General features: G+C 39.1%; 1 protein-coding gene across 5 annotated transcripts in view; it reads left to right on the forward strand.

Annotated features, from left to right (window-relative positions):
- The window catches only part of Pka-R1 (protein kinase, cAMP-dependent, regulatory subunit type 1), a 173,369-nt gene that overhangs the window by 93,630 nt on the left and 52,940 nt on the right, over positions 1–26,799 (forward strand). Inside the window, exons 1-2 of one of the 5 annotated variants that reach the window (XM_065230545.1) lie at positions 15,709–16,260; positions 16,336–16,944. The exons of 3 other annotated variants lie outside the window; for them this stretch is intronic. In XM_065230545.1, coding sequence (XP_065086617.1) covers positions 16,936–16,944 — 9 coding nt within the window. In that variant the 5' untranslated portion in view covers positions 15,709–16,260; positions 16,336–16,935. Of the gene's footprint in view, positions 1–15,708; positions 16,945–26,799 lie in introns of those variants that run through there. One more of the 5 variants, XM_065230544.1, reaches the window with a different exon arrangement.

Genomic DNA, 26,799 nt, shown 5'->3' on the forward strand with positions numbered 1-26,799 from the left:
TCCCTTGGAGTTCTACTCACATTGAAAGACTCATAAGAATTCAATGGCATTTCTCCTCACAAATTCCTTAGATTTCTTCTCATAATTTGTTTGGCAAACCATCCTGAATTTATTTTCCGAATTCCTTCGAAGATGTTCTGGTGTTGTTCTCAGATTAAATTGTAATTCTCCTTTTAGTATTTTCAAAAAGATTCCAAGGACTTATGCTCCGGTTTCGTTTTCTCCCACAACTTTATAACATTATCCTCAGAAGGCCCTTAGAATGTTGCTCTGAAGGAGTTTTGCTCCTCAGAAATTTTCAAAGTTTTCATTAAAATTAGCTTTTAATTCAATTCAGGGTTTCTTGAAATTCTACTCAAAACTTTCAGGCTTCACAAGAAATCTAAAATTCCTCAAAACTACCTTAAAAGCAGATTACATTTGATGTTTTTCTGAAAGATTTTTTCCCAGATTTATGAATGAATGAGGTCCTTAGAAATTATAATAAAATTCAACGAGCTTTTAAAACTGTGCATGGATCTTGACTCCAGATTCTTGAAAATTTCTTGAAGTATTATAGCTTTTAAGTCCAAAACTGGTTCAAATTTAAAATGTCTAGAAAACATGCATGTTCCAAACCAAAAAAAAAAACATTTCAACCCTCTGTTTTTTTTTTTAAATTTATTTGTTACTTAATATTAGTCCACTGTGGATCTATAAAGGTCAAAGTGTGAATGAAAATAACGAGAAAAATTAAATGCTTGTATTTTCAAATCCATTCTTTTCTTTAAATATCCTTAGTAAGAAAATTATTTAATTCTCTGAGCCATCCAGGTATTTTAAGAAAAAATGAAATTTCCTGAGGATTCCCGGTTTTCCAGGTTTTTGCAGTTAGTAGACATCCTGACTAATACCGTGGGTTTGGCCATAAACTTTCTATTGAATTTTTCGTTTTGAAGGTTCATATCGTACATAAGTGTTTATACTTGTTGAATAAGTCTAAAACATCAAACGTTTATTTTCTCTTAGGTCACTTTTTAGTCACTATTTTTAAAACTATAAGTCACTATTTTGTCACTTATTTCTTCAGCATGGTCACTAAAATCACTATGTTTGACAGCAGTGATCGCTACCAGCCCTGGTATAGCCGAAGGTTTTGTGCGAAAAAAATGACCCAGATAAAAGTTACTTGTTCACACTTCAGGCTGTTATGGATTACGGACCAACAAAAACCTTCAAGATTATGGAGATTTCTGAAAATTATTTGAATAGACATAAATTTTGATGCAATTTTCAAAAATGTTAAATAAAATCTGAAGATTTTCAAAAGATTTTCAGATTTTCAAGAGAATTTCAGATTTTCATGAGATTAAGATTCCAGATATTCAAGTTTCTAGATTTGAAACAAAGATCAAGGTTGGGTTGGGCCTAGAAGGAATTTTCAAGATTCAGGATCTGAATTAATACATTTTACATAGAATTGAAGTTCTGAGGAGAATTGCTTTTAAATTCTAACGATAATTTCAACATACTGTGGAGGATTCCTAGAGAATATCGGTGGATAATCTGAGGTGAATTTCTCGAAAGTTTTAGGTAATAATCTATTCAAATTAAAGTAATAGAAAGTTCTAGGCATTTTCCAATAGAAATCTTTAAAATGATTCCAGGGAATATTTTATGGGAAATGGGAGGTGAATTCCATGGGAATTCTGAAAAGATTTTCATGGCAATACTGAGATGAACTCCATTGGAATCAAATTCTGATGAGAGCTCCAAAGGAATTCATAGAAGAGTTCCAACTAAATAGAACTACATAGAAGAGAAATTTAATAAATTTCTGGAAGTATTCCAAGGGAGTGTGTTTTCAAGGCATAGTTCAGGTGAATTTAAATATCATTGAGAGAAGACCACTAAGGTAATTCTGGACTCTGTAGAATTTTTGAAGAAAATTTCAATAAAGACAACTGAGCTAACTTGTGAGAATTATGGAGTGCATATTTAATTTGAAGAAATTTCACACACAATTTCCCAAAACAATATGAACCAAATTTTACGTAAAATTCTAGAAATTCTTTTGTCTTTCTAAACTGTTTTACTTTTCCATGAGCATTTGAAACATTCTAGAAGAAGAACATCTCTTCACAGGAAAAAATCAATTCCTTCGTAATTACAATATTTTGAGAACGGCAAACGGTCTGGATCTATGACATCTTGTGGCGCAATCAGAAGAATGAAATCAATACTTAATTAGCTGCTCAATTCTGGCGTCCTGATGCGTACCAAATCAACAGAATGTCAAAGAGCTTTCTTTCCATCACCTGACGGCGTTCGGTCGAATTATTCTTTCCCTCTCCTCTGACGTGACGTCAGCTTTTTCTTCAGAAATAAATTTTGATTTGATATTGCGTGCCGCATCGAATTCCTGTTCATTTTTTAATGACGTGAAAAAACAACGTATTATCTTTCATTAATTACAGCCCTGTACCAAATACCGTCAGCCCCATTCCAAACATTCGTCGCCCCGACCCTCCTGTCCTCGTCAAGTATCGTGTGGGATTTTTGTAAGGTGAAAGCTTATCGCTTCTCACGCTCCGCTGCTGGGAGATAACATTCTCTTCCCAAACACCGGAAACATCTAAAGCCATCTAAATCCACATTCTTGTACAGTGACAACCTACGCGTCCTGTACACAGGACAGCTGTATTAAATCCACTTCATACACTTTCCTGAAGCGCTTTAATATCGGCAAATATTTACACTTGGTTCGCCTTGGCCCACCTTGGTTTGCCCAAAAGCAGACAAATAACAAACTTCTTCTGGCACGTGTCTGCCTGCCACCCACGTGTGGTCCTTGAGCAAACGAAATTGCACACTTTGCACAAACGAAGCACTTTTGAAAAACCGTCTACCAGTAAGGACCTACGCTGCAACAAAAGGATTATAGCCCCTTGAATGACACAAATTAGTTCGGAGAAGCCCATCATCGCTTGGCCTATGCGTGGCATTGTGGCTTTTTGGAGGCCCCGGCAGGAGTATGCCTCTTGTGCTTTAACGTTAATTGAATTTCGGGTTCGTCTCGCTCCGAATCACTTGGGTACACATCCCTTTCCGTAGATTCCAGTTCGGTTCGGTTTTTTACTCGTTCTTGTTTGTACTATAAGCTGATGACGAACTGATTTGCATAACGGAGGGAAGCCCTTGGATACAAAATATTTCAGAACTTTAACAATGTTGGCCTTTTTTTTTTTGAGAGGTGAAACCTTCTGTCTGCCAAAAAAGATGACGGTTACCAAAGGATCACGTTTAATCAGTAAATGGGGCTTCCGTCACGGTCCACGGCGTTGGTGTGTCACGGTGGCAATTTTGGTTATTGTTTTTGTGTGTTTCCTTGTGGATGACAGGCAGCGTTTCCTTCAACCTTTTTATTGGATCCAATTGGGCATTAAAAGAACGCTATGCGGCTGTCACTGTCGATTAGGGTGAAAAAGCCTTCATCGTAAGCTATTCCAGCAACATCTTGGCAGTTGGCAAAGGGAAAAAAACTTATGATTTATTGATCCGTTCGTTGTGTTTTTGAGGCTGGGGAATATCTTAATCTTGCAGGAAGAACAGTTTACTCCTTAAATAGGGGAATTTACGTATTCTCGGCAACCTAAGCAGCGACCTTCTTTCTATAGCCTTTTTCTCTAAGGAACGCCCACATATGCAGTATTGGTTTGTTTACAATTTTTTGCTGCCAGCTGCTCTAACAATTTCAGTCGAAAGAATTGTCAAAAACTGTTTTGAAACACTTTTGCAAAGTTCCAATCTTCTCTAGTGAGAGCGACTATTGTCGGCAACCAGTTTTTATTCGGCAACCGTTCCATTTGAACTGCATGTAAATCTGCTGTTCTATTATCGGCAACTCGAAATCAGCTACAATTTGTAGTGCGTGTGTTGCATTTCAAGAAAACCTTGCTAGATTGCTTTTTCTCAGTGGTAAAAATATAGTCAAATTGAAGCTGAAAGCATAAAGAATCGTTTGCATGCATTCAGCGAAGTGTTTTCGTAAGAAAATCCAGTGAAAATAGTGTTTCAATTTGGGTTGCCGAAAATAGTCTGTCATGCCGAAGCCGTCATTTCCCCTACTTATCCTATGGTGGAGAGACGGCTATTTCTACTACGACCGAGAGTTTATGTGAAACACCACGCTTCTCCACCTTGTCGTGTAGCTTCCATGGAGCCCCTAATTGACCATTCATTTTTTTTTCCTTTTTCAAAATTTGTCTATTCGCTTTCCTCTTCACACAGAAGAAGAATAGCATAAGTGGACCGTATCCCACGACGTCCTTCCTTGCGCTAACAGCAATTCTCCATATCTCTCGTGCGGTTCTGGTTTCTGTTATTATTTTTCCACCATCATCATCTTCAGTCATTCATCCTAAAGATGGTGGGTGATGTTTTTCGCTTTCATATTTTGTACACAGATACACACTCACCGAGTACTTGAGCCGAGTGAGTGGCACATCACTCAACGGCGAAGAATACAGTAATCCCTCCATTTATGCGGTGGGTGGTACTGTCCACCCACCGCTATTTCTCGGCTGTCCTTCAACCAATTGAGCTGATTTTCTGTAGGTTACTTGTTTTGTGGTTGATACTAATCACTTACAAAAAATCAGTGTAACTGGTTCAAGGACAGCCGAGAAACCGCGGTGGGTAGTATCGTCTAGGGACTACTGTATGTACTAGTGTGGCGTGGTGCGATGTTTTCTCCGTCTTTCCAAACGTCCGAAGGGGAGCCGAGCCGATGATTGTGACGAAGAGTCTACGGATGAAGTCGCCGACGGCGATGGGACAGTATGGTTACAAAGCGTAGCTTGTAGCATGTATGTTTTTATAGCAATCGGTGGAAGTATAATGTAAGGAGGATATCTATGTTAGCATTGTTGGGGTGGTTCGATGGATCCAAATATTTCTTGCGTATTGTATTCAAGTTTGTATATTAGCCAATTACAGCGCTGGTAGCAGGTCACTTTTTAGTGGCTACCCGCATAAGCAATAACCATAAGAAGCGCCTAACTCGGGATATAATCCCAACTGTATGTGGTACGATAGTACCATCTACGATATCGTGTATGGTACCCGTTTATTAGGGTATGTCACTATTATATAGGGGGCGACCCCGGCGTAGTGGTTAGCATCCATACCTCTCACGCCAAAGTCACGAGTTCAAATCTCACCCCCGGACAAGTCACGAATGACCCAAGAGCGTTAAAGTGACTATAATTTAAAAAAAAAAAAAAAAATGTCACTATTATTAGTCGATCACTAAAAAGTCACTTCTTACATCAAACATCTGATAAAAGCCGGGAAATATCCGGAAATTTGATTGGAATTTTCACATATAATTATTATAATAAATATCTAAAAAAAACTCTTACAATTTTGAGTCTAGCCCCATGATCTTAAACAGCTTTCTAAGACCAGGATCTTGAAATTTGCATGAATAAAAAAATCATGAAATCAAAAAACTTGCCATTCCATGAAATCATAACAATGATTCATGATTTCGTTATGGAAATTCATAATTTCATAATTCAGCGGAATCATGACCGCTTCAAGCGTTACCTAGAAAATCGTGTTCACCGCACTACATAGGTATCTGTTATACGCCTTTTGCCTTATATCTTATACAAGTACTGATAGGCTAGTGGTCAAAGTATGGGTTTAATGAGCGTAAGGTTCTTGGTTCGAATCCAGTCTGTTGCTTTATTTTATTTTTTTATATGTTTTGGTTTAAAAACTAAAAGCTTAACTCATGAATTTAGTTCATGATATTAACTCGGTTGCTTCATGATTTCGGGAATCTTGGGTGCGTTACGCAAACATTGCTCATGATATCATGAATATTATTCAAGGTGTATTTTCATAACATGAAAATACGATATGTTCATGAAATCATGAGTCAATTTTCTCATTTCGGATTTTTGACTTGTTTCCGTACAATAAATGTAGACTACACATACAAATATCTAAGAAATAAAAATTATTTTAAACTCAACGAGATGAAAGCCTAGCAGTTAGTGTTCTCCTTACTGTATCTTTAGACATCGTTTGATCTGTACGCTCACAATAATTATTTTACACTCTCATCATTCTATTGATTGGTCCATTTTCACCATAATTCGTTCTGTAAGGTGACAGTTGAAATACATTTCGAGTTCTTAACATGCGTGATGGTCACAAAAATTTCTTTAACAGTGATATTATTAACTGATACGTTATTTTCCCCTTCATGTAGGTAAGAAAAGTAGTTCAAATCGAGAGCATTATTGGATTTCTTAAGTGTGTTTTGGAAAAAGCGAGCAAATTGGTTACAAATATCCTCACTATCAGTGCTATGGAACTCTTCAAACTGCATGCGTGATGGGAATGTACATGAATTCATTTTTTTGTTCGCGTGCCTTCAACAGAACGTGGACGCCCTTCGTCCTTAAGCAACTAATCGACTGGGGCCTTAATGGACCCATCGTTCACTTCATCCAGAACTTCTTGTTCAACCGCTCTTTGCTTTGGACGTTTAATCGTCTTTCTATATCTACAGGTGTCTATTCATTTTTCTAAACAAATGTATATTACTTTTCCAAGTTTTTCCAGTATTTTAACGGATAAATTCCAGGTTTATAATAAAGCTAAATTTTTAAATGCGTTAAAAATATTTTTTTTGTAGATCAAAAACAACAGCAATTTACCCAAACGTTTTTAAGACATGTCAATCAGTTTTAAAGAAACAGCTTTACAATCAAATCTATTGAATGTTGAAGTTTATCACTTACTTAATAAAGTTGTAAAAAACTTACCCAACAATTCCAAGATCTAAAATTATGCAATATCTTGAAGTTTCAAAATTTTCAAAATTTCGTATTAACTTTGGCGAATTAATGAATAATGAAAAGAAATGATGAGAATTTCAGTGAAGCTCCATAAACAAACTGCAGGAACATAAGGGAAGTTAATACGCTGAAAATATGGGGAACTTACTGGAAGCTTCAAGAACCTCAAAGCGGTTCTTTTAGCATCCGAAAATTTTCGGGAACTTTTATGAAGTTCCTAGAATTTCAGAGAACTTCACATGTGTCAAGCGAACTTGAGAAATATAGAAAACATGAGGGGTATTGTGCAATTTTTTAAGAAGTTCTAAGTACCTCAGAAAAGTGAGATCTAGAGATTTTTTGGCGAATTTCAGACCTTAAGAGCAGTTTCCGCAGCTTTAGTCCAGACTTTTGGAGCAGTTTGAATATCTATAATCGTAAATTTAGAAAAATTCAGGACAGTTCCATGATATGCTGAAAAGAAAATCGAGAACCCTTAAGATGTTCCGAGAATTTTAGGGAAGTACAGAGTCCTTCAGAGAATTTATGAAAACTTCAGAAAAATTTCAGAAACTTAGAAGTTCAGACAATTTCAGGGAAATTTACAGGTTTTTACGGGAATTCCATTTATTTCTGAGCAGAAGAACCGAGATCTTCAATAGAATTGAAAGTTTTAGGGAAGCTTCGAGAACATCAAGACAGATTATAGAATCATAGGGCAGTTCAAACAATTTCAAGGAAATTGTAAAAACCTTAAAGAAGTTGCGACAAACTCAGGAAATTATGAATATATATCAAACAAATTGCCGGACTATTAAACAAATTAAAAGAACTTCAGGTAACCACTGATAAGTTCAGGGAAAATTAGGGACCGTTTATAATGGTTATAATACATAAGGGAAATTGTCGAAACTTCAAGGCAAATAATTGAATGTCAGTAAAGTTGCGGGTTCTTAAAAAAATACTGAAAATTCAGGACAGTCTAGAGAACTTTAAGGAAATTCGAAAATCGTTTAGGCAGTTTAAATACCACCAGGAAAGTCTAGACTATTGAAGAAGTTTTAAATAAATGTCGATAATTTAAGGGAAGTGTACTTCAAAAAAAATCTTGAGAACTTCAATGAAAATCATAGAACTATATTAATTATTTCGTTCTAATGCCATGAAAATTATGGTAGCACAAAAGTTCCAGAAATTTAGAAAAACTTTGAAAACTTTACAGAAAGACTGTGGTTTTCACAAAAATTTCGAGAAATTTATAGAAATCTATGGAGCTTAAGGAGAGATCCGCAAACTTCAGGATTTTTTTATGAACATTGAAGAGGCCAGTTCCTTTAGTTTCAGAAAATTAGTGGGAAGTTAAAGCAGTTCCCAGATTTTCAAATAAACTTCAGAGACGTTAAAAAGTTGATTGAGGTCTTCGCTTACGTTCAGAAGCTAACTGAAGCTTAAACATTTTTAGGGCGGTTTAATTAAATTCAGCGCAATACAACAAGATTCATGAGAACTGCTAAAACTTTAGAGAAGTTTTGAGAATTTCAGAAAAGAACAAAGCACCTCAGAGCAGTTACGTTAGCATTAGAGAAGTCACATAAATTTTATAGAAGTTTAGAGAACTTCAGCGAATTGTTAAACGATTAGAGGAGATCCATGATCATTGAAACAAATTAGGAAACTTTAGGAATTCCTAAAAAGCTCAGGGAAGTTTAAGAATTTGATGAGCAGTATTGTGAGTCTCAGGCTAGTTTCTTCAACTACAAAAGAACTTCAAGGCAGTTTAATTAACTTCAGGAAAAGTAGTTCTGAAAACCTCAAAATAGTCCATTCCATATTCTACGGAGATTTCCATTGAAATATTTCTCAAAATTTTGGTGAAGCTATCTTCCGAATTCAATTTTCTTTTAGTTTCCCTTGAAATTCTCCACAATAAGAAACTCTTTCGAAAGATTATCCGAATATTCATTGAATTAATTTCAGATTTTCTTTCAATCTCACTCCTTTCCTTGGAATTCTACTCACATTGAAAGTCTCCTTAGAATTAATTGGCATTTCTCCTCACAAATTACTTTGTCTTATTGACTTATGCTCCGGATTCGTTTTCTCCCACAAACTTTATGAAATTATGCTAGAATGCCCTTGGAATTTTCCTCTGAAGCTCCTCAGAAATTCCTAAGAGTTTTCACTTTAAAGTCACTTTTTAGTCACTATTTTTACAACTATAAGTCACTATTTGGTCACTTATTTCATCAAAATGGTCACTAAAATCACTATTTTTAACAGCAGTGATTGCTACCAGCCCTGCCACCGGACCCACGCCAGTACGTACAAGGATGAGAGCCCAAGCGGCAGTCTCCTCCGTCGCCAGGTGGGCCCACTCAGTAGGCTTTGAATTATCACCCTCTAAAAGCATCAGGTGCCATGTCTGCCCTTCTCGACACAGAATTAGCGGACCACCGATCAAAATCAACGACCAGTCCATACCGCTGAAGGAGACCGTCCGAGTTCTGGGAGTTCTCGTTGACCGATTCCTCAACTTTGAACAGCGTTTCAGTGCAGTCAAGAAAAATTGCCGCGGCCGAATGAATCTCTTCCGGACCATTTCCCGACAGAATAGATCGAACAACCGCAACATCCGTTTTCACGTAGCGAGTTCAATTATCGACAGTCGCCTTCTATACGGCATCGCAACGGATAAGCTTTTAGCTACGTTAGCACCAGTCTACAACACCTACGTCAGGATTGTCTCTGGCCTGCTGTCATCCACGCCCGCTGACGCGGCATGCATCGACGCAGGCATCCTGCCTTCCCGCTTCCGTATAACCGCAGCTATCACAACCAATGCCGCTGCTTTCATCTCGAAGACATCCGGTAATCAAGGGATCTTCCTCCTCGACGAGGGGAACAGACTCCTCCACACGGCTGCCAACGAAGATCTCCCCCCCCCCCCCCCCCCCAGTGTCCAGGGTCCACTGGCATGGAGACAAATGCTCGAAAGCCGGATTAAGAACAGGTTCAAAGCCGGAGACAATTCCGTGGCCATGAAAAGGACTGTAGCTGAAATGTTAGGAGAAAAATACCCCAAGCACACTCACCGATACACGGACGGATCTCGCTCTCGGGCCGGCTGCAGCTTACCGCCCAATGTTCTGTCTTCTCTGCTGAAGCTGCTGCCATCTTCATCGCTGCTACAACGCTCTCCAACCGACCGAATCCAACGGATTCGCACAGCGTCATACAAGCCCTGACATCCGGGGGACCCCGACTCATCCCTGGGTACAGGCGACGATGAAGTCCGCGCCACCAAACACGGTATTCTGCTGGGTTCCGGGGCACTGCGAAATACCAGGCAATTCTGAAGATGACTTTCTGGCTGGGGCAGGACTATTTGCCCTTTCGCTATACCAACGAAGTACCGTTACACGATGTCAAGCGCTGGATCGTGAGCAAAGTACGGGAATCTTGGGACGCAGAGTGGGTCCAAAACCGCTCCCTCTTCATCAGATCCAAAGGGAAGACGAGGAAATGGAAAGAACAGTTGAACCAGCGGGATCAGAAGACAGCGTTGCGTTTGAGGACCGGTCACATAAAGATCTCGCACAATTTCGGCGGAACTCCGTTCCACAGAACTTGCGTCGGTTGTAGAACTCCAGCATCAATCGAGCAAATTCTATGCGTATGCCCTCAGTATCAGAACCTGCGGGAATTCCACGGGCTTCCAAATAGCATACGCGACATGCTGGGTGATGATCCCTCCACACTGGCAGCGCTTTTTACAGGATGCTGCATTGTATTTTAAAGTTTAGTCTTTTTTAATTCCACATGGGCGAGAAATTTCTTAATATTTTGGGCTCAATTTTGTTTGTTTATTTCGTCAAGCCAGTGTAGACTACATACAATGCCTGATGGGGGCCCTAGCGGGTCCCCCGGTGTGGAGCTCTGTCTTGTTCAGATTTTAATGTTGTGTCTTTAATATGTTGTATAAATGTACGATCGAGCCAGGAACCAATTTTCGTTTGAAGTAAACGCTGTAAAAAACTACTCTGTTGGGGGTCCTCCTTCTGAGACCCCACCTTTCATGGAGGAGATACTAAAAATCTCAAAAATAATCTAAAAAAAAAAGATTCTAAGGCTATGTAGGTAATTGTAAATGTAAACTACGACACATTCGAATGGTGATGCACTGAAAACGAATCTTAATCAGAGAGTGAGTCACTTTTACTCATTCATATTGAGAAATTTCTAAGAGGGTAGGTTACTTATGCACTTTTAGAAATTTCTCCATAAAGTGACAATTCACAACTGAGTTTTCAGTGTGGATATTATTCTGTGTAGTCATTCGTGTCGCTTGACTCTGAGAATAGATCCAATTTGATTCCCCCTTAAGGTGGTGGTCCTGTTCTGGCTCCACGTTCCTCCTTCTTCTAAACTATTTACAACTGTCTACTTGAGGATTACTGAGTTTCGATCTTTTGCCGAGATGGTTGCCGAGCCCGATCGCGAACTAGCTTACTATCCCGAAGGAGGTCTCGACATAAGCTCAAGGAATATATTGTATAACGGGATTAAAAACAAGTGTTTCAAATGCTAAATGGAAGGGAAGCAGTAGAATTTGTGCCTTTAGAAAATTGCCTCTGCTCGTAACATGGAGTAAGGTAGGAAACGGATCATGAACGTGATGAAAACATTACGGTGAATAAGCAAGTCGGTTTTGCTTATTGATATCAAGATGGTAAAAGTTTTTTTTTTCACACATCGCTATGAATTATAGTTACACTGGTTAGTAGTTGTTAATAGTTTTCTATACCTGGATTTTTTTTAAACGACTGGAAAATCAAGGAATATCAGGGAATTTGGTTTACTTCATTGAGTCGACAGCCTGTTAAAGGACCTTTTTATTAACGAATTAATTTGTACACAAAATCCACAATTTCTATCTTAATTCTCATGTAATTTAACAAAAAAAAATGAGGCGTCAAGCTAAAAAACGGTGTATTGCAATTTTTATTAGATACTGAATACGAGACGGAAAATATGCTTTTTATCTATGATTTTTCAGTTTTTTTTTCAATTTTGATAAGTGGTATCTTCTGCTAGTCATCAAATTATGCAGACACATATTTAGATTTTATTAGCTAGACAATCTGCTATGATATGGTATACACATATTTAGAATCGGAGAATGTCAATCTTCTTTTTATTAGCCACCTGATTCTCCATAGTGCAATGTATTTCTAATTTGTTTTAATACTTAATTGACTTCACTGAACTAGATTTTAGAGAACTTCAAATAATTTAAATTGAAATCTGTATTAAAACATTTATACAGAACCATCTAAATTTAACGGGATTAAATAAATTGCAGTGGTTTGCCAAGCTTTAATAGACCAGCGTTGTTTACAAATATCTGTTCTTAAAATCACGTTGGGATCAAAATTGTGCTTGAATAAGATATTTTTTTTTGATTTTTTGTTGATTCAAACCGCTGGATTTTTTAATTCATTATTTGCCAAAATTTAAACCAATTCCTAATTAACTAGGAATAGATAATCAGTGCTTTCCCGAATTTTCCAGAAATGTATAGTTTTCCGTGCTAAACATAATTTTTCCAGCAAACAGCAATTCAAAACTAATAATTCCTAGTAGGGGAACAGGGAGTAACATGAACTATTGATTTTTAAAACGGTGAGGTCATTTAAAATATGTAAATGTGAATTAAATAAAAGGTACATTGTTATAAGACCTGTGCGTTGACTTGATTGATATTTGAATGCATAAGCACTTAAAATCATCAAATGTTCTTTTTACCCTGTATGTCAATTTTACCTCCTCTTCCCCTAACATTCAAATTTCAGCGAAGGGTAAGAATAAACATAATTCAGAGCGTGTTGTTTTGAAACTGAAAAATTTAGTAAAATCTGTAAATATGTTATAATAACGTTTCCATTAAAAAAATTGACTTTTTCGGATGGTGATAAAAAAAAGCTAAGACCAAGGGGTAGGTCACTCCGCACACCAATCTTGGGTCATCTTTTTTGTCAGTGTGCCGCAAGTATGTCGATTGTGCCGGTCATAGAGCAAGCTGCGATTGTTTGTAAAACACCCATTCCGGCAACCCGGTATTTCAGACACCTTGAATATTTTGGTTCGAAATCGCAAGGATAAATCGGATTGAGGATGACGCGGGAAGTGGCGAGTGTGCGAAATTTCGGTTTTTTGTGATCCTTAGGGTAATAGAAGTCCTGTGTTTTAGTGTTTTATAATGGCAAGCCAAAGGCAAAGGCAGACCAGAAACCTAGCCTTTCGGCCGGAAAAAGTTGGAACCAATGGGGAGCATTGTTGGAGACCAACTATAGAGGGTGATGAAGAGACTTCTTTAGTTTGTTTTGTGGGAATTGCAGCATTATTTAAATTAAGGGTACTAATGAGGTCTGATCAACTGCCTCTTTCTCTTGAGCCCACTCTGGAACCTACATTTCGTATTTAGATCTATAAGTGAACTGCTGGTCTGAGTTCCTCTGGTGTATTCAATTAGAAGATGTTCCTGAACATACAGTCAAACAGCACGTAATGTTCTGAACAACTTCAATGACAGTTGTCCAGCAGTGCTCCTATTTTATTCAATAAACAATCTAATGCCTACGAGATTGTGCCGAAGGTATGCTGAAAATGTGCCGATGGATGTTCCCAAGCTGTGGCGAATATATTTTCGGCACAATATACTGAGTGACTTACCCCTTGGCTAAGACAGATAATTTCTTTTGATAAATTTCCGATAGAAGGTAATTGTTAAAGCTTACTTGCAAAAAAATTCTACGCCCTTGCGAGCGGCCTTCCGGCAGTTAACCGGAACATTCGCCATGGCGGACGAAAACATGCGTGTAGGTGTTTTATTTATCAATTCCTCCTCAGTTTTCGCGACAAAATTGTTGGAGTAAATCTTACGCTTCAGGTTGGCCCAGAAATTCTCGATGGGACGCAGCTGGGGGACGTTGGGCGGGTTCGCCGACTTGGGTACCACATCGATATTCAGCCGCTCCATCTCCTCCAACGATCGCTTCGAGTAGTGGGCCGACGCCAGATCCGGCCAGAACACCGCGTCTTCGCCCTTATGGAATTTTTTGATGAACGACGCAACTTCCGGCAGGCATTTCGTATTATAAATTTCCCCGTTCACGGGCAGTCCGGAGCGAAAGAAGAGCGGCTTTGACATCCCCTTCTCGCTGATTGTCAGCCACAGCAGCACCTTCTTGGGGAACTTGGTGTGTGCAATGAACTTCACCTCGGAGCTCACTTCCTTCGTGGGGGAAGTAAAATACGAAGTGCCCTGCCAGTCGTTGCCATCCAGGGCGAGATAGGTCTCGTCGTCCATCACCACCGCCACGTCGTGATTCGCCGGGAAAAACGAGTTGACCATCTTATTCAGCCGCTGCCGCTGCGTCATTGCCTGCAGCTCCGAAACCAGTGGACGTGACTTCCGCTTCCTGACATGTATTTTCATGTTCGTCAGGAACTTTTTCACTGTTTGGCCGGTTGCACCGACCTCCCGGCCAAGCGCACGCAGCGATGTAGCCCCGATGTAACCACACTCTTCAACATCCTTTGGAGCTTCTTGTCGCTCAGGGTCGTCGGCCGTCCGGAACCGGGCTTTCTTTCGATGCTCTGATTGTTGTCTAATAGTGCCAAGATGATGTAGATGCCGGAACGGGCGTATCTTTGAACGCGCACACTTCTGAACGGAGTTGCTTCACTGTTTTTGCCATCACGGATAGAGTTCGACTGATAGAGCTGTCAAATTTTGTCTGCTGACTCATGGGTTACTATGATTGATGCTGCATGGGTAGTTTCGTCAGTGCAGGGGAAGGTAAACCCATGAACAATCGACAATTTTGTCCATTTTCTTAAATGCAAACGTTACATTTTCAATAGTTTTAAAAAGCATGATTTATAAAACTATTAATATTTTGAATTGTGGTCAAGAAAACCGGGAACATACCTGGAATTTCCAAAAAAAAAAAAATACAGTTGCCCCACCCTGCATAAAATTGTAGTAAACTCGAAGGTGCTACTATTTCATTCAGACGACCCCACATGTATCGCTTTGTAGAACCACCCTTTGCTTCACGTCCATCCAGAAGCAACTCCAAGACCCAAGTCCACACTGCTTGTGTCGTTTTTTTTTTTTCGTTTACTACAAACATACCTGTACCTACTATAGACGCAGGAGCAGCTAAGTATCACATAGAGTACCTCCCAGTCATCGTCATCGCATTCACCATCGCACTATGGTGGACATTAATCGAAAAACAGACCATCTCCAATTTAAAATATAGGTATACACCATTTCAAAGTAAATACTCTACCTAAAATAACCTCATCATATGTCTGCCTAATTTGATGACTAGCAGAAGATAAAAGTTATCAAAGTTTTAAAAAACTGAAAAATCATAGATGTAGAGCGAATTTTCCGTATTGTGTTCAGTTCCTAAAACAATAGCAGACACCTTTTTTTTTGCTTGAAACCTTACCTTTTCGACAGGGTGGATGAAATTTCACACTGAGATTATTTATGTGATGTTACATGAGAATGAACGGGAAAGTCCTCTAAACTGTTTATAAAAGAGCTGAGTCTAAACATAGGTGCAACTATGAGAGGTGGTTTCAGCTATCTTACGCAGTTTCAAAGCTTTGAGTAACTGCATTTTTTACGAAACTGAGCAAAATTTGTATGGGTATTGTCTCAGTCTTTAAGTTACTTTCAACGGACGTCCAAACAATTAGTTCAAGTGACGAACATAGTTTTGGCCACCTGTTTGTATGGAACGTTCCCATAGTGCATCGCCCCGTCGTCGCTTGAGACATATTTCAGTTTCTTTCCCGTACCCGTGCTACACTTTTCAGTCGTTTGGCGCGATTCTTAGCGGTAACAGTTAACCGAAGGAGAGCTTGCTTGTTCGCTGTTCGAGTTAGCAAAAGTTAGATTAAGGAACATTTTTCTTCAGCCAGGACACGATATTGCGTTTGCACGCGCGTGAAAAAGATTTAAATTCCCGAATGGTCCCCCCCGCAGGTACTGAGACGAATGTGGGCTGGTGTTGAATCGTAACGCTGATAGAAGGGAAGATAACCTCGCGCAGCAATTGCGAGGGAGAGAGTAAATTAGTAAATATTTATCTTTTCCGCCCGCGGAAGCCAAGTACCGACGTAGTTAATTTAGATGGTAAATTGGCGGTGAAATTGGAACAGTCGGGGAAGAATCATTACACCACCATAAAATTTACACAGGTCGGTGAAAAACGGGAACAGTGAATTACCCCCGCATCTGTGAGCTGAAGGATTTTGGAAAGTACGTCGTGGTTTTCCGAAATAGATTTATCGTATCGACCAGTGTAGCTGAAATTGTGCTAGGGTGAACTAATTGAATTAGTTGGTCAGTGCGAATTGTTCCACCGCCGAGGTAGCAACAAAGTGGGCAAAGTTTTTCAACAGTCCTTTAAAATTCCAGGTTTTCACAACCCAAGAGGAGGTGATTTCATGCCCGTGTCATGCCATTGTCGGATATCGGAGAGGAAAAGTCAACGTCCACTCGAGAAAACTGAGAGTGAACCCTAAAAATAGCTCTTCCACTTGAAAATTAAAATAAAGTCTTAAGTGTGGAATCAAGCACGACCGACGGCTACGGCAAAGTGAGTGGACAACGACAAATCCGAGCAGGAGTGGGAGTAAGCAAAAGTGGGAAAAGTTAGTTGTGTTTTTTTTTTTGTTTTTGTCAAGTGAAGGGAGAAGTGCCAGCCTTACTACAGTGTAGTGTAAACAGCAACTGTCGTGCTTGTCCTCGTCCGTGAATAAAAGTGTAATATTTACACCGAGAAATCTGCTGAACAGCTGACGCTGCTCCGGCCCCGGTGGATGCTGATTTCGTGTCAGAAAGAAAAGTAGTGTGAAGAAAACTCTTTTTTTTAAGACGTGTGGCAGCAGCTGTTTCGTTTCGTAGAAACGAAAGGCGACCCATTTGGGAGGAAGAATTTCGACTGAGCTGGTTGGATCTTCCGAATTGCTTCATTACGTCAACGTCACCGAACGTCACGAACGCGAACGCTACAAAATGAGCCAGGTTAGGAAAAAAAAGAAGAAGACACACATCCAAACTATGTCGCACGATGATGATGATCTATTTGTTTGTGAATGAGAGTAAATTACGGTGTCTGATTGAGGGTACTTGACGGGCGTACGATGATTGATTATAATGGAAGGTAGTAGTTTTCACCGAGGTTTGACTTGATTGTGACAAATATTGGGTAGCTGTTATACGGCGGCGTGGCAATAAATGGGCCGTGCACGCAACCTTCACAGTAGACACATCGTTGCTCTTCTTCTAGTGGAGTCACATGATAGCTTGTAGATTTTGTTTTTACTTTCGGAGGGAATTGAACGTCTCCCCGCTTATTGTCGGGATCTGATTCTGAGATGCGCATTTTTTTCTATGCGTTGCTTCTGTAGAAAGTTTGAGGATTGTTCAACAAACGCTGGATAGTGAAACGTCGTAGGTAATCCGAATCTCAGAAAATAATGAAGACAGACGTAAAAATAATGCGTCTCTTGTACAACAAATGAAGACTGGATGGAGAAAAATATCATTTCGATTGCTTATTGCGCATTTTGCACCAAAGTAGACCTTTGCGCTAAAAATAATCCCTGGCCAAAACAACAAAATACGTAATATTTTTCAAAGTTCTATCACGGCTAGTATGTCGATATGATATTCTATTGTAAAAGGTATTTGCCACTATATTACATTCGGTTGTTCCCGTACTTGCTTTTTGCCTTTGCTGTGAGGTGCTGTTAGAAAATAATTTGGTTCAGAAAGTACGGTAACATACTTTTACTTGTTGTTGTACAGAATCTTACAAAAACAAGTTCGGGAACATACCTATTAAAAATGGTCACAACTTTATCTGGCCAGAGCAAAAATGTGTCTGAGGGATTATTTTTAAAAGGTATCAACAGGGAATCTTATTTTATCTGGAAAAACTTGGAATTATCAGGGAATTCAAAGTGTTTTTTATGTTACTTCATACGCGAAGTTAACGATTTTCAGAGTTGGTTGGAAATGCTAACATGAAGCTTTAGTGTGATGATTTATTAGCTAGAGAATGATCTTTTTTTTTTTAGAAGAGGGTAGGTGGATAGTTCCGTTAGAGTACGGCAGTATGAAAATTGAATAGAAGTTGAAAATGAGCGAAGGGCCATTAAAGCGACAGTTTTCAAGATAGACGCACATTTTTGCCTAGCCCGTACGATGTACGCGGGGACTTGAAGTATGTCTCCAAGTCCACAGGCAAAAATGTGCGTCTATCTTGAAAACTGTCGCTTTAATGGCCCTTCGCTCATTTTCAACTTCTATTCAATTTTCATACTGCCGTACTCTAACGGAACTATCCACCTACCCTCTTCTAAAGATCATTCTCTAGCTAATAAATCATCACACTAAAGCTTCATGTTAGCATTTCCAACCAACTCTATCAGGGAATGTTGAAATTCTCGTATCAAGCATCAATAAATTCTTAAATAAATGTCGAAAATCTCAGGTAATTTTTATGGCAACAAAAATAAACAAATGCAGTAAACTGTATTAATGATAATTTTGTCCTTTTTGGCAAGTAACATTAGACCAAATTTTCGACACGATTGAAGTGCATCCACTTTGATGTGATATCAACATTGTTTTGTTGCTGTGTAGCAGCACCGGTGGTGTAGTGGTAAGCGTGATTGCCTCTCACCCCAAAAGGCCTGGGTTCAATCCCAGTCGGCGCCGCCGGGATTTTCTGAGGCATACAATCTCTTATCACGGAGGGAAGTAAAGCCGTTGGTCCCCGGTTCACGAGTTTGATGGGTCGATAGGTAGGGTCCAGGTGTGGGAGCTGCCTCCCTTGCGTCGGTAGGATTGGTACTCAGTAAGGAAAACAAGATCGACGGTAAACAAATCAAAGAAAAAAAAAATAGAATAAATCAAAGTACGCCAAGGAATCTTCTCAAGAATTTCAAAACATTTTAACCAACTTGATCTTCCTCGTTATTCACTTTTACATGATAATTCTGGAGTGGATTTATCTTCAGTAACATCATATATTCTGAATCTTGAATTATTGTTCTAGGGTTCTGAATCATGCATAACTTCTATAGAAGTTCGTGTTTAGCAGTTGAGCTCGTGCCGAGCTATGGCGTCGTGTTTGTGCGTTGAGATTGTGTTTCAAAAACATAATCGAAGCGTGCCGTGGTCGCTATTAGACGCGTTTGTTTTCGCTCGCTGGAGTTCTGATTTCGTGAGTTGATTCGCTCGGTGAGGGGCTGGCGCTGCGGCTTTCAGACTGTGTACTAGTGAACGGGAGCCGTTGTGCCGCGAGTGATTGGGGAAGGAAAGTGGTCGCAGTCCTTTTTTTTCTCTGCTCAGATCCCTCTAATCGGAGCAGCTAAAGTGTGTTTGGTGGTTGTTGGGGGTTTTCGCTGCTGTGTGAGGAAGGAAAGGCGGTTGCAAAATATTGGGTGCAGGGCTGGTAGAAGGCCACTTTTTAGTGGCTTAGTCACTAGTTTAAAGTCAGTCTCTAAAAAGTCACTTTTTACACCACACTATCACACACCTTTTCCCATCCAATATAGGGAAAAATATCATCTAAATGTTTAAATTGAGTACTTTGCACTAAGGAAGTCTACAGTAGTTATGACGAAATATGCATATCTGTCAAAAAATAAACAATTATAACCGGACACATTCAAGAAATTTGAAAACACCTGGAAACAAACATGGAATAGTTTTGAATTTCGAGGACAAACCGGAGAAAGTAAACTTCCTTTTCTCGAAAATAAATTGTGCACCTTGGAAACTATTCAAGGATATTGGTCTGTGCTAGATTTTCAGAAGTCTTTATTGAATTATCTAGAAATATCAATGCAATTTCCAAAGGAAATTTGAAGTGAATATCAAAGGAAATCTACGGATGATACCAAGATATTTCAGAGAAGCATGCCAAACTACACACTACGAAAGTCTCTTGTAAATTTAGGTGCTCTGAGGCTCGATTTGTTCACCTCCGCTTGAATCATAAAACCGTTTTAAGGCTTAAGAGGAGCTGAAAAAAACGGCCCTGAGACTGACAAATACGAGCTTCACTTTTGGCTTCACGGTGAAAACTTGTCACTTGTCGTCACGATGAAGTGATTCCCATTTGATTTGTACGGCAATCACGGCTCTTATTATGAGTATCACTTCCTTATCACCGTGTATTGACATCCGTAATAAATGATTAAAAACGCAAAATTCAGCTCCAAAACAATTTTTGGGAGAATTCCAAGATAATTGAGAGACGAACTCTATGTGCATTGTAACGAGAGTTCTGAAAGGAATTCTATGACGATTGGATGGTGATTCATGGTCCAAATTCTAATAAGTTTTAAAAATAAGTTCTGACAAATTATTTAAGCAAATTTCGTGAACTCCGAAGGGCTCCAAACTCAGCGAATAGTAAAGGAATTCTGGGGCGATTTCTGAGGCTGATTCCAAGAGAATCCTAAAGAATTCGAATGTAATTCCAAGAAGAATTCCAATAGAATCAAAACGGAACTGTGATAAGAGTTTCAAGAGTATACTGAGATGGATTTTTTGTTGAGAATTCTGAAGAAATACCATGGAAACTCTAAAGAGAATACGAATTCATGGTCCAAGATCATTCAGAACAGAAATTTAAGAAATTTCTGAGGTTAATTGCATGCGAATTCTAAGGAGATGATTCTGAAAAAGTTCTTGAGAACATGGCGATGAATTTCTGGTGAATAATCAGAATAATAAGCTAGATACATAAACATTTTTTAAGATTTCGAACGGAGAAACAAATTCAAAATCTACGAAAAATACTGCAGTTGTAGTTAACCCTATTGAACCTAGTGGATTCATTGGTTTATGCATTGGTTTAAACGTATGCCGCACAACCAGTAAAATTTACAAAACTCCAGAAAAACCCGAAATTTTTTTAAATTGATATTTTCTGGTCATCATGTAAAATATAATCAAAAGAAAACTATTCAAATCGATATAATAAGAGAAACTAATGAAATGTAATTTTAGGTTCCATGACAAAAAATGGACGTAACGTGGAAAATTCCTCAAAACAATAAAACACTTTGATTTATTTCACATTTTATTTTCTCTTTCGATAACAAAGAACCAACCAGCGCTGTCATGTTTTATGCATTCTAGTCACTCTCGTTCTTCCACTCCGTGAGAAGGGTCTCGACTTCCCTTAGAAAATCTTGCATTTTTGCACTCCGTTCAGCATTGCTGTCCAATGTGCAGAAACTTTCGACCTCGGAGAGTTGATTTAGTTTTAACTCGATTTCTGCTGCACCAGGTGGTTGATGAAAATATCATCCATATTCACTGTAGAAGGGTCCAGGAATAAATCTTTAGTTTAAGATAGAAAAAAAAAAACAAAACAAATCAAAGCGTTTTATTGTGTTGAGGAATTTTCCACGTTACGTTGCGATCTTGCTCAGTGATACGCTATACAAAATAAATTATACGCAATATTCTTGGTAAGCCTTATTTATGGAAAACATGTTTTTTTAACTAGTTCGTTTATTTGGAAGGTTCAATCGCGTTATGAACGGTACGGTAGTGCGGTTCTAGTTTCGTCTGGAGTTCGACCGGCTATGGTGACCATAGAAAACATGTTGCCGCCATATGGGATTCCAAAGTGGCATCTGACATCGATTTCCCGTCTCTACATGTCATCTCCTATCCTAAAATACCACAGTGAAAGTTTTTCTTGAACCGGTGGCCGCCATCTTGGTTTTTAACATGGCGTCTGGCATCGTTTTCCGGCCTCTACACGTCATCCCCTATCCGGAAATACCCATATTGTAGGGTATTTGACAGTTTTTATTAAACTGATGGCCGCCATCTTGAATTCCAAAATGTCGTCTGGCAACAATTTCCGGCCTCTACACGTCGTCTCGTTCCAAAAATATCCATATTGTAGGGTATTTGACAGTTTTTCTTGAACCTATGGTCGACATCTTGGATTACAAAATGACATCTGACATCGATTTCCGGTCTCTACATGCCATCTCCTATCCCAAGTAGCAATTTTAGTTTTATGAGGGTTCTATAGACCATGATTTAGGCTTGTAGAATGCTATAAAACCTCTATAAAGCTTGCAATGTTACTTGGGATCCGAAAATACCCATGTTGTTGGGTATTTGACAGTTTTTCTTGAACCGATGGCAACCATTTTGGATTCCAAAATGGCATCTGACATCGATTTTCGGTCTCTACACGTCGTTCCCTATCCGGAAATACCCATATTGTAGGGTATTTGACAGTTTTTATTGACCCAATGGTCGCCATCTTGGATTCCAAAATAGCGTCTGGAATAGATTTCTGGCCTCTACACGTCGTTCCCTTTCCGGAAATACCCGTATTATAGGGTATTTGACAGTTTTTCTTGACCCGATGACCGCCATATTGGATTCCAAAATGACGTCTGGCATCGATTTCCGGCCTCTACACGTCGTCCCCTTTCCAAAAATATCCATATTGTAGGGTATTTGACAGTTTTTCTTGAACCGATGGCCGCCATGTTGGATTCCAAAATGGCATCTGACATCGATTTCCGGCCTCTACACGTCATCCTTTTTCCGGTTCCTGTTCTCACATTGCACAGCAACATCTTATATGGACAAGCTTTCGAGACATAACATATTAAGGAAGTTCATGTGCACACTAGCGCCGCGTAGTGTGAGAGTTCTGAAATAATATGACCATCATCCGAAAGGACTTAGTCACGTGAACAACTTTGCTGAAGACAGTAACCTTCTATATGGCCAGGTTCTCGAGATACAGCTTATACAGGAAATTCACCTGCACACTAGTGCCGCGTAGTGAGCGTGTTCTGAACTAATATGACCATCATCCGAAAGGACTTGATCACCTGCACAACTTTGCTGAAAACATCAACTTTCTATATGGCCAGGCGCTCGAGATACAGTTTATATAGGAATTGCACAAGCACACTAGCGATGCGTAGTGAGAGAGTTCTGAACTAATATGACCATCATCCGAAAGGACTTGATCACCTGCACAACTGTGCTGAAAACAGCAACTTTCTATATGGTCAGGCTCTCGAGATACAGTTTATATAGGAATTGCACATGCACACTAGCGCTGCGTAGTGAGAGAGTTCTGAACTAATATGGCCACCATTCGATAGGACTTGGTCACCTGAACAACTTTGCTGAAGACAGTAACTTTCTATATGGCCAGGATCACGAATTATTCTATTTTGGAAATATGATCCATATATTATAGCGCCCGTCATAAATAACATAAAAGTGAAGCGCCTCTAGCGGCGTTGTTCCCAATTTAACCTGAATCCAATGGCACAGGCTTGTATTTGTATTGAAACAAATGAGATAATCCACTACAGCCTCCATTAGTGAAAATCCCATAAGCTGTGGGTATCCTTATTCGCGGATAGCCCGGCAATAAGGGATACCGGCAATAAGGATTCCTGACTTTACAAATTTCACACTGCCACACTATAACGGAACTATCAACTCTTTACTTTCATCCTCATCTATCGTATAAAATGTCAACTTTAATTCTGATATTTGATGTTAAGCATTTCCTCCAACTAAATACGAAAGTAATCTATTTCCAAGCATTTTGTGGATTGTTCTGCAAAGGATTTCAATAATGCAACCATATGCTTGTAAAAGTTTATTTGCCTCTAAGTTTAAGAGAAGGGGAGTTATTCTAAAAAAGTCCTTTAGATCATTCTGAAGAAATTCTGTGAAAAGTTCATAGCAAATTATCGAAGTAATCTATCTAGATATATCAAATATTTAAAGATTTCGAACGCAGAATCAAATTCAAGATCATAAAAAAATTAGAATTACTATTTGCTAGTCATCATGTATAACGTAAGCAAAAGTAAATTATTCGAATCACTTCAAATGCTCTTCACAGGAGATTCCGTTGTGAGATTCGATTAAATTAGAGGAATTTACATGACATAAAAAGTTTATTTCAATATCAAACCGTATTTGAATTTCTAAGTTACCATATATTTACATGGTTACTTATTTAGTATTTACCAGTTTATTTATTCGGTCACTATTTCCGAAATTTTAGTCACTAAAGTCACTACTTTGAAATCGCATCAGCACTACCAGCCCTGGGTTAGTCTTCTAGATTCTACCAAATAAGATATCATCCTATTCCCCAACTGCAATGCGTTCCTTCGCCACCTTTTCCATGCATTTGTGTCAACAAGCCATCTTCTCTCTAACTGCTCTACAGAATTCGTACGCCATGGATGATATTTTGGTGATGTTTGTTCCGGAACAACCAAACTGATTTGACAGATCATGTAACGAATAAATGTTGTTTACCTACAGATTTCTCCGCGCACAAACATACACAAACAAAAGCCCATGGTGTATTACGTTAATTGAAAGACTATTAACATCCATACACAAGCTTAATTAAGTGGAATTCTTCCCGACTGCCGCCACGACACGAGTCAAATATTCGCCATATCAGCAGGAGGGTATCGTCTTCGCGCTGACGCCGTCGTCTTCACGGGACACGGGAGAAGCGTGCGGAGGTCAGCAGCTGGCTTGGTCCGGTTGGTATTTGCTGCTGCGATGAATTTGTTCGTCCGCACATCAATTTGTCAAAATGTCGCCGCCGCCATTATTGCCGTCGGTATCGTCTTGCTTTCATGTGATATTGACCGTTTCGTGGTACGACGGCAAAGCCAGTGGCACGGTATGGATCCACTCGAGAGCAATTCTTCCATTTCGGTCCTAGAAATGGCCAGTGCTGACCGGTCACCGCTGACAATAGCTGAAATAATTCGCATGAATAGGCTATTTAAAGTTGACGAATTTAGCAACTCACCGTATTTGAATCGTTTTGGGACGTTGGTTTTTATCATTCGGTTCAATAAATAGAACATTGCTACTGGACGTGTTGTTTGGTTAGGTGGTACTTTTTTTTGCGCCAAATTCTCCGCACCATCACAATTCAATAGGCGTAAATAAATTACGGCGTATCCGATCCGGCGGAATTCGCACTATGGCAACTGATACCCACAACTGGTAACGACTATGGATCGAAAATAGATATTGCTTATTTCTTATTCGATTTGGCGGTAAAATTTTGGCCGTGTATGCTTCCTGAAGACATAAAACTAAAATAGCATTCCTTGTATATCGCAATGAGTACTTTGGAATTGGTATAACGAAGCTTAGTTTCCCATTAACAGTGATGACTTGTCAGTTGACTGATGCCACCCACGTAGAAATCGACTTCAGATCAACAGCACTTATAGGAGGGATTTCAATTTCCGTTATATCACTTCTATCTGCATCTAGCTTAAAGCAATTAACAGATCAGTTTACTTACTTCTTCTACCGCCTGCGAGCTCGCCAACAACGTGGGTCAATTTGTTAATGGAATTATATCGATTCCCTCCCGACTCGACACCTGTCATAACGCCTGACAATAAAACGATAAGCTCACCTTAGCTAACTTATGATCGTCCGATGGGAAAATATTTAATTATTTTCTGGGATCTACTCACTTTTCCGTCGGTAATTTCTACATTCATTTGTCAACACGTCGATAGTACGTTTGTTCCCGTACTTGCTTCTTTACCTTTGTTGTAAGTTGCTATAAGAAAATCATATGCCTACTTTTGCTTTTTGCTGTACAGAATCTTACAGCAAAGCAAGTACGGAAACAGATCTAATTTCTACATCTTATCAGAATTTTGGACATTTGTCAACACAATGCGTGGTAGCTTCTAACACGAGTTTCTCTACCAGCGTATCTCGTTCACGTAGTACCTCGGACCTAGCAAGTACGTCAAGAAAAGATAGGAGAATGTCTTATCGGCGTAGTCACGCTCTGACCAAAAGTGCATCATTATCCGTTTATGAGTTGACTACGACGCTGGCGGAAATTTTAATTTTAACGTTTCTTTCCCCGTATCTTTGCCTGATTGACGCCGGGACATTTGCGATTCGATTCGATTTCGACGGTGAACTGGCATTGAATGTGGTTACAATGACGTCCGCCGTGCAAACGTAGTAATCCCCTATCATGTTTCACAAATAAATATATCTATGGACGACTTGGTGAAGGTTGCTTTCGGGTCGCACTTGATGATTAAGTAAGAGGACGTGCGTGGAAACAGTATGTTCCGATGTAATATCCAATTTCAGTACTTGTTCACCATTGGATGAACATAGGGAAATAATCAATTTGCAAAGATGCATGAAGAATGTGCGTTAGACTGATGCAAAATTTGACATTTTCGCTCCACAGTGCTCAAACGGTGCCAAATCGGGTCCTGATTAGCCTCCAAAAGTGAAAACTCATTTTATAAGAAACTGACTTGGCACAAACTATTTGAAGTTTACATGGGAAATGGCAAAACAAAACTTTTTGTTCATTGTCTTCTAGCCTTTTTACATATTACTGTTGCCAAATTCTATTGCTATTCTTATGGAAATTTTTATCAGCTACAACTTTGCAGAAGATCATTTTTCAGCCAAACGTCAAATTAAATAGTTATTAATTTTTTAAGAGATTGATAATCTTATGGCAAGATTAAGCAACTGTATTGTGGGCAACACTGTATTCTGCAGTGTCACATAGTAGCCATGATTTTTGTCCTCTATTCTACGCCCCATAAACACCAATGTGGCCTGCTGAACAGTTGATTGAGCATAATCATAAGACATCAGTGACTTGAATCATTAATATTTTTTGTTCCTTACATTTGATCGAAAAGTGGTTTTCAACAAAGTTGTAGCTGAGAAAATTTTCGACAAGCTCAGCTATATTTTCTTAAGTAGAGTGAACTGGTGAATTTTGAGATAGATATGAACTGAAATTATGGTTTC

This window comes from Ochlerotatus camptorhynchus, unplaced genomic scaffold (genome assembly GCF_037179485.1).
Source record: "Ochlerotatus camptorhynchus isolate MF236.1 unplaced genomic scaffold, CSIRO-AGI_Acam_v1.1 ptg000330l, whole genome shotgun sequence".
Lineage (NCBI taxonomy): Eukaryota > Metazoa > Arthropoda > Insecta > Diptera > Culicidae > Ochlerotatus > Ochlerotatus camptorhynchus.